General features: G+C 34.8%; 1 protein-coding gene across 1 annotated transcript in view; it reads left to right on the plus strand.

The window, feature by feature from the left end:
* Positions 1-18,235, plus strand: part of LOC117417463 (serine/threonine-protein kinase Nek7-like) — a 56,895-nt gene extending 38,660 nt beyond the window's left edge. The window contains exons 8-10 of the mRNA XM_034029626.3: positions 2,571-2,665; positions 15,237-15,350; positions 16,811-18,235. Of these exons, the coding sequence (XP_033885517.1) occupies positions 2,571-2,665; positions 15,237-15,350; positions 16,811-16,921 (320 nt within the window). The 3' untranslated portion in view covers positions 16,922-18,235. The remainder of the gene's footprint in view (positions 1-2,570; positions 2,666-15,236; positions 15,351-16,810) is intronic.
* Positions 18,236-20,572: the final 2,337 nt, after the last annotated feature.

The raw sequence follows: 20,572 nt of genomic DNA on the forward strand, positions 1-20,572 counted from the left end.
GAGGTTGTCCTCCACCAGCCTCACTAGTTTGGAAAACAGTGCTTCAGACACGCAGGCTTTGACCTGTTCGGATAGGCAATCCAGATGGCGAAATCGAGGGGTCAAGAAATGACACAAAAAGCAGTGGCATAACCTCATTACTTGGGTCAGTCAGCTGATGTAAACAAAATCGCTGAGACAAATTACGCACTAGCTTATCTCTCAAACTCTGTTTAACTGCAATTAGCAAATCGGTTGAATTTGAAGACAACGGTGTCTCCTCTTCATCAGGAACTTAAGTCAGTCTGTGTGTTATCCCTGTTGCATGTGGGTACAAAGAACTAGTCAGACTCTTTGGTCAAATCTGGGTTTGAAAAAAAACAGTAATAACTGGCCATTTTAATTCAAGAAGCCGTTCAAACATATAATAAACAGTGTTCCACCTTAACTTGAGTGGTGCTTTTTCTGTGCTCAGCATTTCTGTTTGTTTCCTATTTAAAGCACTTTTTAAAATGTGCAACCAGTCTCCTTGCTGCTGCCACGCATGGACTTGTCGTACATCCTCCAAGCTTTTCTGAATGCAGAGATTTATATTGTGCCCTGCACAATCACACTTGCCACGCTACCACAAAGTAACACTGCACGCTCGCTTGCAGAAAGCAAAGACATTGCTCTGCACACGTTGGCTGTGTTGATATGAACGCAAACTATTACTTTTGTAGCCACTTCAGACTCTCTGTATTATCTGAGTGATCGCTTCTGCTAAAATCACAGCTGTGCATCTCTCGTGTAATTTTAGTGTCGCTAATACTTTTGACTCAAGTTCCCAGTTTTGCTTAATGTAGTGGCAAGTGACTGTTAAACGCTTCTTGTGTCATGCTTGTCCATACATCGGTAGTGATGGACATTGAATTGCACTCCAGACTTAAATCCTGTCAAAGCTTTTCCTTTGCACGTTCGTGATCCCGAGTAATGAATTTGGAGATTGTCTTTTGACAGGGCATTTCATAGCCCGGAGCAAGATTCACAATCAGATTTTTAAACACAGCTCCCTCTACTATACTAACAGGTCTGATATCTTGTGTGACAATGTCCACTGTCAGGCTTGTTATTTCTTTTGCTCTGACGCTTTTTGGATCAACTTTATTTCCAAAATAAACTGTCTGTATTCGCGTGACATCACAGTCATGACTGTAGAGTTGATTTTCAAGTGCACGTAAACCAAGCCATTGATCCTTCAGACTTCTGTGTTTTACCTGCCCCTTGTGGATTTTCTACAGCTGCCTGTCTGAATATTACTCACTGCCAGTTATTTACCTTTAGTCTTTTGGCAAAGTAAATCTTTAACTGTGTCCCTCCCTGATTTGAAGTTGTATTGTTTGTTGTGAAAAGTACTATAATATACTTTTAAAAGTATATACTGTATTCTGCCAAGTCAATGTCCTGGTTTGAACAATTATTTTTTATTTTTTTGTATTGAACATTTTAATGCTATAGTGTTACTTTGGATGCCACACTGGACACTCCAATTTCTTACTTGCAGAGATTATGTAAAGCCATTTATTTTAGTGGACCGAATATATATATTGTTTATATATTTAAATGTAGCAACTTTTTATTTGAATGTGTTTTTCACCTACAAATGTGGTTTTGCACACTGTAGCTTTAAAGTTGAATGTTTGTTTTGTTAAAATATTTGAAATGACAAAGCAGTTGACATACTGCTGCAACTCTGAATTTTATTTCACCAGTCAATACATATGTTAACTGCACTTCTTGATTCTTTAGCGTGACTGTGCTGTGCTTTACCTTTTTGAATTTTAAACATGCCTATTTATAAACATAATCTACCTATCTAATTAATAAACCGACCTGTTTACTTCCAGTATGTTCTGTTTTTATGAAATGTTAAAATTAGGAATTTGATTTTAGAGTAGTAATCATTTTAAAATACAATTCCAGTGAATAACTAACTAATGATTTGCATCTCTTTACACCTTCATGTGGTGGGAAGCTGTAACTGCAACAGCAGTAGAATGAAATTAGGCGGGGCATGAGTCACATTTTATTGTATATGTTTAAAACTCAAGCTTTTTATTTTTATTATTATTTATATTACATTTAATTAAACTGTAAACTATGGGTAGATTAACTAATTGGAATCTAGAATTAATACTATACTATGAAGGCTACTGTACAATTTTTTAAATGCAATTGCTTTGCAGTTTACGCTAGCCTGTCTGGCTTTACCTTTTGTGTTTACTATCAGAACAGGAATTGAAAGAAATATTTCAGAATGGATAGCATTTTTATGTAGAAAAAAAAAAGTGGGCTTTAACTGATTCTGTTTGCTGTAATAGCCTGCCAGAGATTTAAATATAATTTAGGTCAATTTTTAAATTCAATCTCTCATTAAGCAATATTAGATACAGCATCTATTCTTTTAATAAAGTGCTGTAAATTCAGCAATATTTAGTTGTAGTCTTCAAAATGTAATACCTGTCTAGGCATTGCCAGACGCAATCTCAGTGATCTACATTAAATTATGAATTCTAGAACTAAGATATTTCTTCTGTGTTTTTGTGTTGCAGTGGGTACCCCTTATTACATGTCTCCAGAGAGGATACATGAAAATGGATATAACTTCAAATCTGACATCTGGTCACTAGGCTGCTTGCTGTATGAGGTAAACTATAAAATACCACCATCCTGATCTAGTGATGTTTCTTCACTTTAGGAGATACAATACTACCCTTATTAAGATATGGTATCTATCATGAAATTACACTATCACTTTTTTTTTTTTTTTTTTTAACAAGGAAAGCAATATGAAACGGAAATCTGTAGAATAGTTGAAGAGTATTGGAAAATTATGTTGAAACATTTATATGTGTTTTAAATTACTAATGTAGTTTTGGTTAAATGACTTAAATGCTGTGCTGCGATTTAACTAGAATTACAGTTAAAAAAAAAAAGGCAATCTAAATATAACCAGTTTCAGAAATTTGTTTTATTTATATATATATATATATATATATATATATATATATATATATATATATATAGGCTGTCAAAAAATTAATCGCAATTAATCTCACGATTTAAAAAAATTAATCTAGTTAATCTCGGTTTTAATCGCATATTAAATTGTTACAATTACTACATCCATTGAATTTAAATTTGTTTTTTTACTGATGCTATTGTTTTTATTATCCTTTACTGTAAATAAAATTGTTTAAAATGTATTTATAGATTTATTTAACCAGGAAATTTGCCCATTGAGACCACCACCAAAATGTACTAGGAGCAATAATTTAGAAATTACAAATACAAACAACACAATAAAATGTGCTGTTGATTGTGAACTGAAATAAATGAGTTTTTTTTAAATAAAATTATAAATATGTAGCTATAGTAAGCACTTCTAGGAAATTAACTGTTAATTGTGAAGAGAACATACAAAAAAAAACCTGTCATCTAACAATTGTTAGGCTTTAGGCTTGACTAAATGAGTTAGGCTGCATTGCATTGCTCCTTTTTTTTTTGCGAGTAGTATACTCGCAAAAAAAAAAGGAGCAATGCAGCCTAACTCATTTATTATCATGATCATACTCAGCTTGATATGGGCTTGCAGCGATCCTGCATTTTTGTCGAAACTGGTGGGTTTAATTTGTTGTTGTTATTGTCTGTAGCAAAAGAGCTGCTAGTGTATTTTGAAAGATGAAGGCGTGTACTCGTATTTGATACTGGAACTCACTTTGACAGTAGACAAGTAAGCGTCTTTCTGTCCAGTGAGCCCGTCAAAAAAAAAAAAAAATCCCATTCATTTTTAGTGCTTTGCTCCATTAAGCGGTTCAGTGACTAACTTTCTATTTAAACAATAACTGCACTCAATACAATGTTGCCGCGGCCGGGATTGAAGTACGGTGTGCCGAAAGGCTCAAGACACAGTAATGCGATTAACGCATGTTAAAATAATTAAACTCTAAAAACATTTTCGTGTTAATTGCAGAAGGTTAACTGCGATTACTTGACAGCCCTAATATATATATTTAAAATGAATGAATAAATACATAAATAGCATTTAAAATGGGAGACATGAACACCGTACTTTGGCGTTTGAAAATTAGGTTGGCTGAAGTTGAGAGACTAGTCACATCATGTTGCGTGAATCATCAAAAACCTAAAGGAAAGCCAGCGCTGGTGAAAATGGTGTTGGTTATTCATCAGCTTTCCCATAATAAAGCTTAAATCACTGAAAGGAAAGTACTTGATGTTCCTTTTGATTCCCTGTGTGTAATGTTGTTAGCTGCTTCTTTGGTAATTCAGTAGTAACTACAACTCCCAAAGAGCCTCCGGCTGCAAACGCAGAGATTCCAACTCTAAGCTGTGCAGAGACTATTGCTCTCTTTACTAATTAGTCTCCCACAATGCACCTGTATCACACTGTGCTTGCCTAGCAGTTAACTCAAATCAAACACGTCCGTGAGAAGAAGCAAACCAAGTTTGCTTTTTCAGATTCCTTGGTGCTGTTGGCACCTCATTCCTGGGCAGTCCTGTAAACAGTACCACTGATTTCATGTGGGTTGTGGGGAGGATGCTTTCATCATGAGAATCACATGTTATGAAACAAAGACTACACTGGAGTAATCTGAGATTAGATCACATGGTAAAGGCTAAGAGTTCCACTAAAATAGACTTGTTTTGGTATTCATTGGAATATTGTATATGTCATGTCCAGGGGTTTGTTGGTTTTAATAGCATGATTGATTGTTGCCTTAATCACACCACACAAACCCAATTCTATTCATTGTATCACTTATAAAATGAGTATTTTAAATACTATGTCCTGATTGGTCAAAACAGGTCACGTGGGGTGTTGTCATTACACTCTGCTTCTCCCTGAACTACAGCGTTTCCCTGTCCCATTCTGAAAATAAATAGTTTAAAAATATGTTGTAAACTTTCAGCTGTTTAAAAAAAAAAGATTTGGATTGCTCTTAAGAGACACTTTGTGGGGTTAAATGGATGTGTTGTTGCCGCTGCCTGTGGTCTGTGTACGTTCTTCTTCTCTTGCCCTGCCTGCTGTTGCCGCTCCCACCCGCTGCGCAGCTGTGATCTGATGCAAAATATTTATAAATGCATCTCGACAATCCTGCCGTACCTTTCTCTCCACATAGATGTGTGCAGGTACGATGGTATCGTCTCTTCTGCCGTGCCCGGCATTGTTTTAAATTGTTTCTTAACACTGGCCCAGTAGTTCACCACGTTGTCCAGCTGTGAACTGCAAAGTCAGTTTGATAAGTAACCTGATATTCCTCCATAATGCAAATAACTTCTTTCTAGCCACTGTGAAGCGGTAACACAAGTCTGGTATGGATACCTCCTTACCCCACATAACAAAGGACGATAAAAAAAACAAAAAACAGCACTGTCACCTGATACTGTTGCATGTCTTGTGAGGAAGGTTCTACATGATTTATTTATTTATTTATTTATTTATTTATTTATTTATTTATTTATTTGCATTAATACATTTTTGGTTTTATTAAAAAAAAAAAAAAAAAAAATTATATGGAATGATTTTCTCTTAGCTCAGTTTTAGGCGGAAGGGTATTTAATAGAAATTACTTTTTTGTCCATTAAAAAACATTTTTACTTAATTTATTTCAATTTAGTAAGTTAACCCATTTTATCAGAGCAATAAGGCACACACCCGGGCGTGGTGATATTAGAGAATGTCACACACCCTGTTGTGCCTCATTGCTTACGTACGTAACATCTTAACTGGAATTGGAACGGAGGTATTACATTCTCTGCTTTGGTTTGGTGTAGACTGGTTTTTTAGCAGTGTAAAGCAGCTAAAGGAACAATAAATCAAAATAAGTTTTGGAAAATAGTTGTAGTTTTCTCCACATTAAATCTCCAGGGCACTGGGTATTCCTAGCATTGGGTTATTTCCCAGATGCTAATGGTTTTCAGTTCCCATTTCCCTAATACAGAATTTGGTTTAAATAGTATGGCTGTTTTGAGAATGGAATTAGGAACAAAATAATCCAAGAATTACCACAGAACGACATCAATTATCCCTGGTTCTGGATTATACACATCTGATAAAGATGAATGGATTTTGAATGTCTCTATCTAGTGTTAGTAGCAGAATCAATAGCCATCATATTCTGTTTTTATTTCAGAAACTTTCATTTTCTTTTTTAAAATAAAAATAGGCCTATGATACCATTATTTGACACAGAAAACCCCTTCCGTGTTGACATTTCACAATAAAAAAACTGGAATTTATTAATGTGGGTAAGAAGATAGGGCTTTTTCAACTCGTACACAAAGGAATTTTCATCTCTGAAGTTTTGGTGTTGGTTTTATAATCCCAAAAGAAAGGCCACAGTAAACTAAACAGATGGCAGTCAGCACGATATGCGATTCACAAGAATTATTTTCATAGCAAACTGTCTACAATGTATATTAGACAGGCAGTGTGCAAATCGACAAATCTGCATTTATATGGATTACGTGTTCTTTTGAAGTCTTTTTAAACTGTCTTTTAATAGCACTTGTTGAAATAGCTGGTGGGGGTGTATCTTGGTTAAAAATGCAGCTGTCTTTCTGGTTGTTTTACGTTTATATATATATATATATATATATATATATATATATATATATATATATATATATATATATATATATATATATACACACATAAATCGTGAAATCCTGCTTAGTATTTTTAAGTCTTCCCTGGTCATTACCCCAGCTTGTTGTTTAAATTTTTACAATTGAAACAAATATGATTATCTTTTCATGCTCTTCATTTATAGCCAGATGTTTTAAATACACTGTTTCTTTGAAAGCTCTTGTTCAATTTTAAGTATAATCTAATTATTTAAAAGGACCATCCATAACTAATACTCAATAGTGTTGAATTTATAAATAATAAAAGCAGCATTTCTTTTTGTTTTATTTTTTAATTTTTTTTTTATTTTTTTTTGTCATCTAGATGTAGAATTGTGTTGGTTTAATATTGTTTACAATGATGACCCCTTTTATCTAAATAACACGTGTCTGGAGAGAGCAAAACCCACACATAATTACAGTGTGAGGAAATATGAGCCTCTGACACACTCAGAATTCTGTATGTGTAAAGAATGCTTACACCTCTATTGTTGTATAACTAGGGCTTCTGTTTTTCGGTTTTTATTAATTTTTCGGTGCTTATTTTTAGCTATTTTCGAGTTTTATGTAAATCGTTTTTTTTCAGGGCTTTCGTTTTTGATATACTGTATGAAATTAGTGTTTTCGGTTACTTTCCAAAATGCTTGAGCATTTTTTTTTTCTGACAAAATATGTACAGTAGTAACTTGACAGTACATGCACACTTAAGTTGTACCTTCGTTCCTTTGCTGTCTTCCACAACGAAATCCCTATGGTCACGGGCACATTCTTCTGGGGTTTTTGTGTGCAAGCATTTTTGTACATTTCACTACAATTATGTTTTAAATCCTCTATATCTTAATTGTAATACAGCTTTAAATCCCGCTAACAAGCCTCCATTCCTGATTGTTATCTCGATTTAAATCTCGCAAGTTTCTCCAATAGAAATATAGGAATATGCTGTCACTCTGTAGTTGGGGTGGGTTTAAAGTATTCAGAACGAATCAATGATAGATACAAGTCAGGACGGCAGGACATTGCCCTGCAGCACTGGGAAATGTATTTATTATTATTTTTGTAGTAGGTTTTATTTTTGAATAGGAAAAGGGTAAAGTCAACGTGAATTGATTTAACCATTTCCACAGTTTTTCCTGTGTTTTCCGTTGTTTATTGGCTATCCACCAATGTCATTTTTTTGTATCAGAGTTGTTTTATTGGTTAAAGCCGAAAAACAAACACCCTATGTATAACTTAGATTTTTATTCAATTTCATAAATTACTGCTGGGAAATCTGTTCTTCGGACAAGTACACCACACCTCTGCACTTTGTCATATCTTTTATAATTATGCAGTCCCAGATTCAATACATGTTAATAGAATAATAGTGAAGGGAATATTGTTTTTTACACTTTAATTTGGGTTGTGCAGATATTTTAAATTCAACACTATAGTGAAAATTGATGCTGCTTCCTGGTACCAAAGACACTCAAATGGTTTAGCTGAAATAACAGTGTACCAAAATCCACCATTTATACTATAGCATTGTATTGTAAATATTTGCATTTGCCAAATCTTTGGTGTTGTGATTGTACAACTGCAACAGGCTAAGCCAAGACCATCAGTTTCATTTTACGTGGAATCTGAACCTTTGCGCCAGTTAAATTTAATTCTGAAATTAAGAACAAGTGTATTTATTCAGTAAGCCCAGCAGTCCCAGGTCGCCATATCCGATGAGGTGATAAAGGTCACCCGGAATTCTAATAGGGTTAAGCTAAATCAACCAGATTTCTATTCCTCCCTCCTTATTGTGGATATTCATTATTAAAATGAGACAGTGTTTGTTTATTCCCAGAAGGCAGGGGTTCAAAACCTGGATCTGCAGTCTGTCTTTTGAACAAAGAATTTTTAATTTGCCCACATGGTTTGGAAATGTATACACCCCAAGTATATCGGCATAAGTATGTGTTTAGATATAAGGAAATACATACAGCGTCAGTATACTTTACATCAGTCATTGTTCAAAAGATAATTGATCAGAAACGGAATCCCTAAACTGTATTTGTTATTGTACCAACATTCTTTACCTCTGTTTAAATTGCAGTATAGCATAACATTTGAAGGTGCACAGTAAGAGTATACACAGTCAAGCATGTGAGATCATGACTATTTTAATATTTGAGAAGACTGTTAGTGAAGCCCCACCTATTTTAGTATATTTGAATGGACTGTCCCAAAGTTCTGCGCATCTCTTGATTCATGTTTTACAAGCTACAGTATACACAAAGAACTGATATAATTTCTGCAAGTCATTTGCTGTAAGTACTGTAAGCGTTGGGTTGGATGGTACAAATGTGCAAATTTTGAAAAGTTACACAAACCTTAGTACTTTGGAAAGTACATAAATAAGGATGCAGAGCACAACTCTGCTATAAATCTAGCCTTTTCAAAAAGACTAGTAAAAGAAAGGGATGTTTTTCTAAACTGTCAAGTAAAAATAGTTTTCCATGTTCCATTTAAGTCTGGTAATGTGCAGTTTGAAAAAGAAAAGAATTGTAATGGCGAAGGAAGATGCATCTCACCTGTCTTTGTTCACTTTACAAAAAAACGTTTGATAACATGTTATTTAGTTTGGCCTGGAAATGTAAACTTAATCATAATATTTCCAAACCTTTTTTTTTTTTCTTCTAAATGTAATGCTGCTTGTAATATCACATAATGTATAGTATCACGTTTTTTTTTTTTAAATTACATTTCTGGATTTCCATTTGGTTGATTTATTCTAATCTGTGGGTATGATAGATGTTTCTTTCAATCACTGTCTAACTTTTTCAGTGGATCCTTTCATAAGGTAGAGGATCAAGAAAAGTCCAAATCACTTGCTGTATATATCTTTAATTACAGTCCTGCTGAACTTGTGTTAAATCTGGTCTGATAAATAGATCATGAAAGTTAACATGAAGGCTGGTACAATGAAGTAATGGCAGCTTTTTATATTAGAAGCATTTGAATTTCTTCACACTTGATTATAACCTTTACCCACAGGGGGGGGGGGGGGGGGGGGGGGGGGGGGGAGCTTTAATTGGCATGCACAGAAAGGGAAAAAAAAGATCAATATTAATTAAGATAATGACAGAATCGGTCTCCTACATGGGACCTTTACATAGGGAAAGAGGTTTTTACACATTTGCTTTATTGTTCAGAGCAGTGGCTACCTCCTCGTGAGGTTGTAGGTTGGTGGCGTAAGATAAAGAAGAGAGAGTGCCGCCACCAGCCCTGAAGACAGACAGCAGGCTCTTGTACCTTGCACAGCCCCAGAATACTAATCAGGAAAAGTCGGGCCCTGGAGGTCAGAGAGCAAGTCAATCATTTCAGCGATCGTCTCAGTGTGGAGGATCAAATTAGCCTGAAAAATTCAGCTGCTGGGAGTAGAGGGCGAGCAGCTGTCAGGGGCAGCAGCGAGATGCACTAATGAACCAGATGAATAGTGCAAAAACTTGAAAATAAAAACAGGACAGTTGACATTTTTCATCTGTCAAAGCAGGAGATGCATGAAAATACAGTAGTCCTTGTTTAACCCTTTGTTGGAGTTGCTGAACATTTTATCTAAAAACACTTTAACATCTTCTCCCCCTCCCTTCACTCAAAATCCACACATACAGATACACAGTAGTATTATAATAGTCATATTCCTAAATTTCCAGCTGCTCAATATGAAAAAATATATTGCAAAACCAAGACTCATTATGGCAAACAGTGTGTTTTTTTTTTTTTGTTTTGTTTTTTTAACGGTGCTGATGACTTAGATCTTTTTAATGGCAAAGTCTTTTTACTGTAACGATTCATTTGAATTGGGTGTCATGAAACTTATGACAGCAGTCTCTGCAAACTCATAGTATTACAGAATATAGTTGACGTCCAGATATTCCATTGCTTGTAGAGATCATTAAAATTATTATTATTATTTTTTGTGATAGAGCCTTATGGTTTTTTGTATTTATTTTTTTACTTCTGATAATTGAAATTGCCTCAAGATGTTCTCTTTTAGTGGGATGGGTGGCTCTAACATCATGTTCAAACAGATCGTACACAAGCTATTTGTCATTTGCATTATACAGTGGAACAGATCTGCTGTGATATTGGTGTGGAGAGAGTTAACACAATTTTGAAAGAGCACCAGACAGGTGAGAGCCATTTTACAGCTTGTCCTGTCCCTATTGAAGCTCAACGAGTAGCACAGGATGGGCTAGCGTGTTTCACACACGCTCTGTCTGTCTGGAGAATGTACACATTGTCCTTTCAAAATCAGACTTATTAGCACACGCAGAGAAGGGTGACTGACTCTGGGGCAGTGCTGCTCTCAGTGCAGTCTTCACACTGTTGTGCTTGAGGGATTTAGCAGCACTTGGACAGGATTCCTAAGATGAAGCTGCAGCTCTGCCTCACAAAACATCCCCTCAAGTTATGAGCTGGCTTCAGTTTATTTTTAAAAGTAAAAAAAAAAAAGTTGATACGTAAAGGATAGTTAGCCACAGTTTCAGCAACACAAAATAAAGCAATGCCTAACAAACTATTCATTGTTAACTTTCAAGAAACTGTCTCTAGATCTTGTCTAAATGGGGAGGGAGGAGAGAAGCCAACAGCTTTACAACAGTGTTGATGAGGTGACACCTCCAGGTGCCAATGCTGTCTGTCGTGGTTGCTGTTGCCTTATTAAATTGATATCTAAGTTGTTGCATTGTCATTTTAAAGTTGTAGAATTTTTACATTATACAGTGCTCCCTTGCTATAACGCGGGTCTCGGGGGACACACAATATGAGCGTTATAACCGAAGAGCGTTGTAAACGGGGGAGGGGGTGGGGGGCGCCGCGGGACACAACACACATCTGACTAAAATACAAAATAAAATAACTCACTCTCTATAATGCACATATAGTGAAGCAAACATTTTACTTTCTGTGAATTAACCATGCATAAAGCACCATGTAATCAATGCTATATTTTTTACAAAAAAAAAACAACTCGTGGATCATTTTAATTAGCAGTTTTTAAACTATAAATAGCCTGGCTAAACGGTGGTTGGGAGTTCAGTTTGAAGCGACAGACAACAAACCAAGTGCGAGAAGGAGAGCGGGTCAGGAGAGGGGAAGAGGGAACGGGCTCGCCCCAGGTTCGGCTGCTGGAGCAGGGCTGAAGCGAAGCTGAAGCGTCTCGTCTCCCGGAGAAAGCCGCAGCTCCTCTCGCAGCAAAAAAAGTAAATAAATTAAAAAAGATAACCACGTAATAGGCCTAATATTTATTTAGTTATAAAACAAATGCTGAATAAGATGTCTGTGTTATAAAGTGCCAGCGCAGCTTTCCTTCAGTGCAGATACTGATCAAAAGGGAGAGACAGAAACAGAAGTTAAGACTGAGAAGTTGTTTCCAGTTTGAACAACACCAGTACTGTATTTATTGTAGAAATATTGCATGAATCACTCGTATAGGGAATTGGGGGACATGCTAGGAGCGTTATATCCGAGGCACGTTGTAACCGAAAGCCTTATAGCGAGGTAGCACTGTAGTGCTTTTGATTTTGCTAAAAGGGCACTGTGGTTACTCTCGATGGGCGACTTCTTAATAAATACAATTTCCAGATTTCCAGGTACTGGATTTATTTTTTTTGTCATGCCTTAATGCATTTTTAAAGTGTAAGTTAAAACCAAGATAGCCGTTTTGAGGACATTTCAAAATAAGCATAATGTAGATATGTGTGTGTGTGTTTGTGCTGCCTGGATGGATATGCTCTATAAATATTGTCTTTGTGTCGGTTTTATCAGGACACTGCAGTTCTAATAAGCAAATTAGACCAGATGCATACTGCTAGTTGGGTGTCATACTGTATTATCCCCAATAGTCTCTTTGTAGGCTGTAATACTTTTGTTTACACAAGCGTCATCAACTTGATATTGAGAAGTACCTTTTATATATTAACAGTGATGCTGATTTCAATATCTGCTTCCACTGTTTGTGGCAACTCCAAGCATAGTGGTTGCATAAATGTGGTGTTCTCTATTGCAGGAGTAAGGTTGTTTGTGTTTGTTTTTAGGTTCTTCATTCAAAATGTGAACCTATATGCACCGAGTCTGTCTGTCTACCTACTGTTACACTACGTGTTGGACAGAACTGCCTTAAATGTTCATGTATCACCTCGAAGCGTTTATCAGACTCCTAGCTTCCTGTAGACCTTTCAGGTAACGTTTTGGTATAATCTGGTATAAAAACAGTTATCATACACATTTTAATATCTAACAGTTATGTTATCAGGACCATCTGAATCTGATTGCACTGGTTAAAGCATCTACAATATTTAGTTGTCACTTTGGTGTAAATGTGCTCGCTGTCTCTCCTGTCTGTATGTCTGTCTGTCTGTCCTCTCTCTCTCTCACTCTCTCTCTCTCTCTCTCTCTCTCTCTCTCTCTCTCTCTCTCTCTCTCTCTCTCACAAGACTGATTTAATTTTGTGTTTTGCAAACGGCGTCCCTGATATGTAGTGTGTATTGTATAAAAACAGTATCTTCTCAGCTAGATTGTAAGCAGCTTGATTTAGTTTGGTGCTGTGCTTCTGCTCATTATGGGTGACAGCATGAATAGGTAAAACAGTCCTTTCCATACATAAATGTTTGATAATAAAGTAAACATTTTATGATGTTTAATGGCAGGAGGTTAGTGAATGACTGAATAGATTTGTAAACTTAGCGCTAAGGTAATCAACAGGATAAACTCAAGTGAAAATAAACTATAGTGAAGGTCTACTAGTATACTGTGTGGATTTGAAAATATTTTCCCTATTATATAAGGCACTAGATGCTGCTTGTTACCGACATAACATGCAACATATTAAGATACATTGGTCTGGGACCCTCTTTTGCTAATGGCAGATGGGTAGTGAATGTCTATGGATCAAGCTGTGTCTAAAATACATTTTTAGTCCATTCTCTGTGCTGTCGTTCAGTTTTGTTACATTCTCTATTTCGACAAACCAACAAAACTCCTCACAGCCGTGCCAGACCTGTGATGGCTCTTTTAAGTCCTCTAATATAATGTTTGGTTGCTAGGTGATTTTTTTTTTCAGTCCAGATACACTGTTACTACTCTAGGTAAGAAGATTGTATTCTTATAATGTTGAAATACAGAGTTAGGGCCAATAAACGGTCTTCCAAGTGGCATGACTTAAATGAGTAAGTATTTCATTATACCCTACATTTGCATTAAGATCCCAACCATCCCTTTAAGATTTTAGTCCATTAAAAGTTTTGCCAACACCATCTGTAGGAACTGTTTTTTGTTATTTACATTTTTTTTAAATCTCCATGCAAATGTTTTTTTTTTTTTTTTTTTTTTTTAACATAGTATCTCCTGGCTTGGAGCCATATGATCTGTTCGTTGCAATCTAAGCCTTTCACAGCTAATGAGGATGTGATCAGCTGAACCTTTGGAAGCGCGCTTCCACATCTCAGAGGTGTTCTCGCATCTTATGATCAGCTGGGTATCCATGATGCATTACACAATAAAACTCTACTGTGAACTGATCCTGCATATTTTGAAATCATTATTGTATTTGATGAAGTAGATTTAGTGTTTTTAAAAGTAAAACTGAATTCCTCCTAGTGCCGTCCATATATATATATATGGTGTTAGTGTTCCATATATATAGTGTAAAGCAGTTGATTGTGCTTCCAGCCAAACAGACCACACATGTGAAGAACTCAGAATACAGGTATTCCAACATCCTTTGGGATTGGATTTCCTTAACCCATTTCCTTCATTTTCAGTAATTTTTTTTTTTTTTTACAAAAGTGAAATTAGAGAACACTGCTGTGAAAGTAGTTGTGCTTTTATTTTGTCTCCATCAAGCCTGCCTTTTGAATCGGATAAATATAGCTCAAGGCAACACCACCTCTGAGAGGTAATGTCATATTCACCGTCCAGACAGAGTATTTCAAATTTAAACTGCATTTCCCCACAACAGCATTTCATTGTATAGTTAAATATGACCTAATTTTTTTTTTTTTTACAACATCAGAAAAGACCTGATTGACTTACCAGCTCTCAAGAGTGTGATACAAACATGTTCTTGCTACTACTTGCAGCAGTGTGGGTTTATGAATGTAATAAAAAGCTCAATTGTAGTTCCAGATTCGTTAGGTTTATTATACTGACAACATTTTGCAGGAAATATCTATGTGGATGACCTCTTAAGCTTGGGCTTATAACATACACATGTAAAAACTGTTTATAAAATGCTAGAGCCTGTTCCAACCACATTCATCTATTAACACACAATTTTAGGGACAATTCGAGATGGTAAGCATCCTGGAGAAATTTTCCCCAATGTGATTTATTACCTCTAATTAATCAGTCATACAAGCACAATGGTCAGTTTGTGTGTGCAACAATTCACTTGACTTAACACAATTGATCAGTACGTGGTGTAATAAGAATGGGCCATGTCAATCCCTTCCTAATGTAAATTGGTTTCCCTAAAACTTTTATAATAGTAATTGGTGTATTATCTTTTTTCATTATTATTTATTTATTTATTTTTTTTACAGATGGCTGCCTTACAGAGCCCATTTTATGGAGATAAGATGAATCTCTACTCTCTGTGTAAGAAGATTGAGCAGTGCGACTACCCTCCTCTTCCATCCGATCACTATTCAGAAGAGGTATTTTCTTCTCCTATGAATTGGTATACGCTAACCAGCTGGCAAACTAAAACCCTGAACTTATGACTGACAAAACCACATTGGCATCAGCTTTGTTTACATAGGTTTACATATTTTTCTTACCTGAGCAGCTCTAGATTACACCATGATAAACTGTTCTGACCCACATTACAATTTCACTGATATTGACTAGCTTAACATTCATTGTCTTCTATCTTTTGATGTGTTTGAGTCTCTTAAGAACTATTTATATAATTTGACATTTCATTAAATGGCATTCTTAGTCATACTTTTATTCTGAGATTCACTCTAAATGCCAGTAGGCAGAGTTCCTGGGATCTCTCTCTATTTTTACTTCTTTGAGGCACGCTTACGGGGGCCTGCCTTCCATTCAGGGAAATGACAGTCACAATTTACTAAATATAAACTGATAAGGCATTTTTAAACTATGTTTTGTGTGGCCTTCATGAGTCACACATTCAGTGTAGAGTTATTTTGTGCTAAATGATTTAACCAGCAGATAGAAGAATACATTAATTTAATATTCTTTTTTATTTTATTAAAATGAAAAGTGTGTTATTATGATGGAGTTTGTGAGTGTCCTGTTTATCTGCATTCATATTTTATTGCCATTGTTAATTCCTCCTTTCTGCTGTGGCAGAATCAGGGGTTTGCGTCAGCCGGCTTCCATTCTAGAGGCCTGGAACTACATTTGGGTTGTAAACAATGATTCGGAAATTTGGCAAAAAAAAAATGTCAGAAGACGTTCTTTGTTGTGTCATTTACACTGTCTCTCTTTATTTCCCCACTGAGAAGCGCATGAATATTTCACATATCTGCATCCTCATCCCCTATTCTTCTTGACTAATTTTCAGACTGTCTAAATTTACATTTCACATGCTAGGTGATTAGGAGATGCCGAGCGCAGCGGAGGAGCCTCAGCAGGCGGTTGCCATGGTGACCTTGCGCAGAATTTTAATGATGATGCCACTAGTAGTTGGTTGAAGTCAGCCTGCCTTCAGGGCTGCTCCGCTCAGCCTCTTACTGCATTTAAGTGTGAAGTTGGGTGTGTGGGGGATGCAGAGCTCCATGAACAAGGGGCAATTACCAGGATATAGCCCAGATGGAAGCTTCCAAAGGCAGAATCACAACATTTACAAGCCCAGTCTTAAGTAGTTGCACACACACACACAAAAATAATAAGCTTAGATCAAATTTCTTTTTTTTTTTTTTTTTTTTTTTGAGTCAACAAACTCCTATTAAGTTCTATATACACTTAACATGTAAATTAAGTCATAGATAAGCCAAATCAGGTCCAATTACTGTTTTTTTTTTTTTTTTTTTTAATTTATAAGCAAAATATATTGAATGTTTTCAATTCTGTATATCAAGTAACATTTTATTATTTTTTTAAGCCATGAAAAATTGATTTTTTCTTCTCTTCTGTTGTATTTTTTTAGCTGAGAAAGCTAGTAGATCTATGCATCAACCCTGATCCGGAGAAACGGCCCGATATTGCTTATGTGTATGATGTAGCGAAGAGGATGCAGGCTTTCAACTCAGGGAGCTAAGAATCAAGAAACGAGGCAGAAGATTTCCCAGTGTTTTCCGCAAGTCACCCACTCCCAAAGACAGTGCTACAGATATCACGGGGACACATTAAGTACTTACTGTTTTACTTCCGGCTTCCGTTAAGCACCAAGTGTTTACTAATGAAGCCCAAGAAGGGTGCAGTACTGGGTGTTACTCTCAAACAGGTTTTTAGATGCCTTATGCAGACAGTAGAAAGACAAAAAAAATAATAGTTATATAATATATATTAGTACAAGTTTTAGTGGAAATAAAAATTGAATGACACACTTCTTATTGTACCTGCTTGGTTTGTGTTCTGTTATTGACATCACAAGTTTAAACTGTTTATTTCATATAAAGAATTTGAATTCCATTGCAGTTAGGGAAAAGCTATAAATGTCTTTTTTTTGCTTTAGTTTAAATGTTAGTAGTTTTGACACATGCCAATATAAGCAATTTTTATTATAGAAAACAACATACATTACAGTGGCTGTGGTGTAGTTTTACACTGTGTCTACTTTTAAATTGGTAATTCAGTATAATCAAACTGGAAATATATGCTTCCAATCCAGTTTGAAGTTGCTTAAAAATCTGGTACTCCTGGTAGAGTTGGATTGCCGAAAGTAGAAATTGTGCCTACTTTAATCTAAGCGCACAAGTATTAGTAATTCAGAAAATGACAAAGCTTACACAAGATATAAGCTCCATAGGTTTAATCAAATACCCAATTTGGCTCTAAGAGAGATTCACTATTAAGTATAAATCCCTGTTTAGCAATCTATCCTGTCTAACGAATGCAGTAATAATTTTAAAAAGTGGCAGTTGATTTACATAAATTGTCCATGTCAAAATTATGTTTAGAATATGTTTCTCATACAATTTAAATGAACTTGTTTCTATATGGGCCTATTGGTCCAGTTACTTTGCTCACTATAATGTACAACTCATACCTTTTACTATACACATTTCTCAAACTATACTGTGTGCCTTATTAATTGCAGAGCTTCTATATTCCATACCCATTAAATTACTACTACTCTTCTGGTGTTATTGTTCAGTCTGTGCACTCCTTTCTGTAATGAAGCTTATTGCATATTCTCTGCTTATGATGAGTCTCCTGATGAGCTTGATATCCCACAAGTTCAGATTGAACCATCCATGCTTTATATTACAGTCTGGTTAGTAATACAGTATGGCGCAAGTATAGGTTATATTTAATGAATTGTGGCTCAAACCCTTGCACTTGTATGAGCAGACTGTCTTTACAATGTTTTGCCTTATATGGTTAAGTAAAAATAAATAATTCTACCTTTTTTTGAAGAATTGCATGATAGGTAACCAAGATGCAACAGAACACTTCACATACGCCTTGCATTCATTTTTAAATCCACAAAACTCTAAATTCTGAAAAGTGTTTTGAAGTTTGAAGTTGTAACACGGGACATATGCAAAGAAACACCTCAACTATTGTACAGTGAGGAATGTTAGAAAATATTTAACGCAAATTCTTAAAATCAAAGTCAGCATCTCCAGTACAACAATAACCTATTACAAAATTTATAGTATAAACAGTGTTAAATATAAAATACATTAAAATGTAGATTATTAACTGAAATTCCAGGGAGAGAGAATTTAATCTAAAAAATAACCACCATATTGAAAAAAAGAAATACAAATAGTTGATAGGTACTTGCTTCTCACACATACTTCTATGTTTGTAGTAACAATTACAAGGTCTCATTTCCCATATATACACAATGCACTTGTGTAAAGCAGCAAATGTGGCTTTCCAACTGTTACTAAACTATCATAGATATTTTAAATTATTTTGAATGTTTCTTGTTTGTTTTAATGTGTTAAATAGTGTCTCCATACAGATGGAATTGTAGTGCTAATATAAGCTAATGTTTTGCACAATATGGTTATTTTGGCTGATAATTTTTTTATGTGAGTGAGCTAATGTTTTTTTGTTTTAATCCAACTAATCTAATCTCAGTTGTACGCAGGGTGAGTTTTGCTATTTGACACATGTATGTCCATAACAAACAATTTAATTGTAAAATGAATAACTATCTAAAATGCACAATCTAATTTTCAAAAGTGGAGTTTGGAGTTACTTCTTGAATTCAGTAATGTTGCTTATTCTGTGGACATTCCCTTTTGCTAAAAACAAACAAACAAACACAAACAACTTTTGCTGTGTAAGGAAGCATTATTTACTAATGAGTGATGACCAGAATACCAAATTGAAAATAGTGATGCATCTTGTATTTTTTTCCCAAAGCAATACCATTCATATATTTATATATATATATATAAAAGTATATATTATTCACTGTTTTTCTGTTTGTAAACTCAAAAGGATTGTTTTTTAGAAAATCCTGCTGTACAGAAATAAAAAAAATATGCAATTGAATCTTGTTAAAACCCAACAAATGCTTGTAGGTACTTTGATTTGTTGACAGTAGAAAGTGAATTCTAAATGATGTACCCATTTATAAATTGTTCTATTTTTTCTCATTTCATGGTTGTGTTCACCAATTATTATATCATTTAATAACATTCAATTAAAGGTCCATATTAAGCTTTAATGCCAATCCTTTTGAGTATCTATATGCGTAAAGTGCTTGAGAGTAATTTGATTGTATCACTTCCAAAAAAAAAACAATAGAATAAAACATAAACTACATACATTGTGCTTCTACTACAAAAGACCATTAGCTGCATACTGTAGGTGTTGCTGTGACTAAACTGCATGTATCATGATATTTAACTCGCATTATAAATAATAATTAATAACATTGATTCATGTTAACTTGTTTCCTTGAGGAAAAAAAAAGTATTTTTGTTATGCTTTAAATATAGACACTCAAACCGTGTGTTATTTTGTGAGCACTAGATGTCATTTTTGTAACAAAAAAAAAAAAAAAAAAAAAAACTTTCAAAATACCTGTCGTGTTCCTGCATACTTCCTGGACGTGTGTTTATTGCATCATTTAGAAAATGGTATTTTAACTTGAGTGGTAAGATCTGAAAGGCCAATGCAGTGCTTGATGTGGACCCCAGTATAAATCTGTAACTTGGCGCAAACAAGATTCGAATCACACTAGCATGACTGTAGTACTTCTACTACGCAAGCCACCAGGGACCAAAGGGTTCTGCTTTATTTAATCTTTAAATTTATAAACTCACTGACTATTATAGTGCATTTTTTAGTAGTAGTAATTGTTTTGACTACATTATCAAAATGATTATTAATTATACTAATACAATATATGAAATATGGTAATGTCCATCCAATCATATTATACAAAAGTATACATCATTGTACATTATATTATGTTCTATTTATTTGTAAGGATATAGTATGCACTTTATAGGGTCCTTCTTTTTCTAAAATAAACATAATTATAGTATACCAACTAATTTAGGAGAATCTGCCCAAGTTTGAGTGTTCATTGTTGCTAAATTTATTGAGCAGATTAATAAAGCCATCTAGTGGTGATTACAGTTTACAGCATTTAATACTTCTTGATGTCTAGCAGCGGAGGACCAGAACAGCTGTGTGTTGGGTATTTAATAATTATTATTATTATTATTATTATTATTATTATTATTATTATTATTATTTTAATAATTGTACCCAATTG

This window comes from Acipenser ruthenus, chromosome 12 (assembly GCF_902713425.1).
Source record: "Acipenser ruthenus chromosome 12, fAciRut3.2 maternal haplotype, whole genome shotgun sequence".
Classification (NCBI taxonomy): Eukaryota; Metazoa; Chordata; class Actinopteri; order Acipenseriformes; family Acipenseridae; genus Acipenser; species Acipenser ruthenus.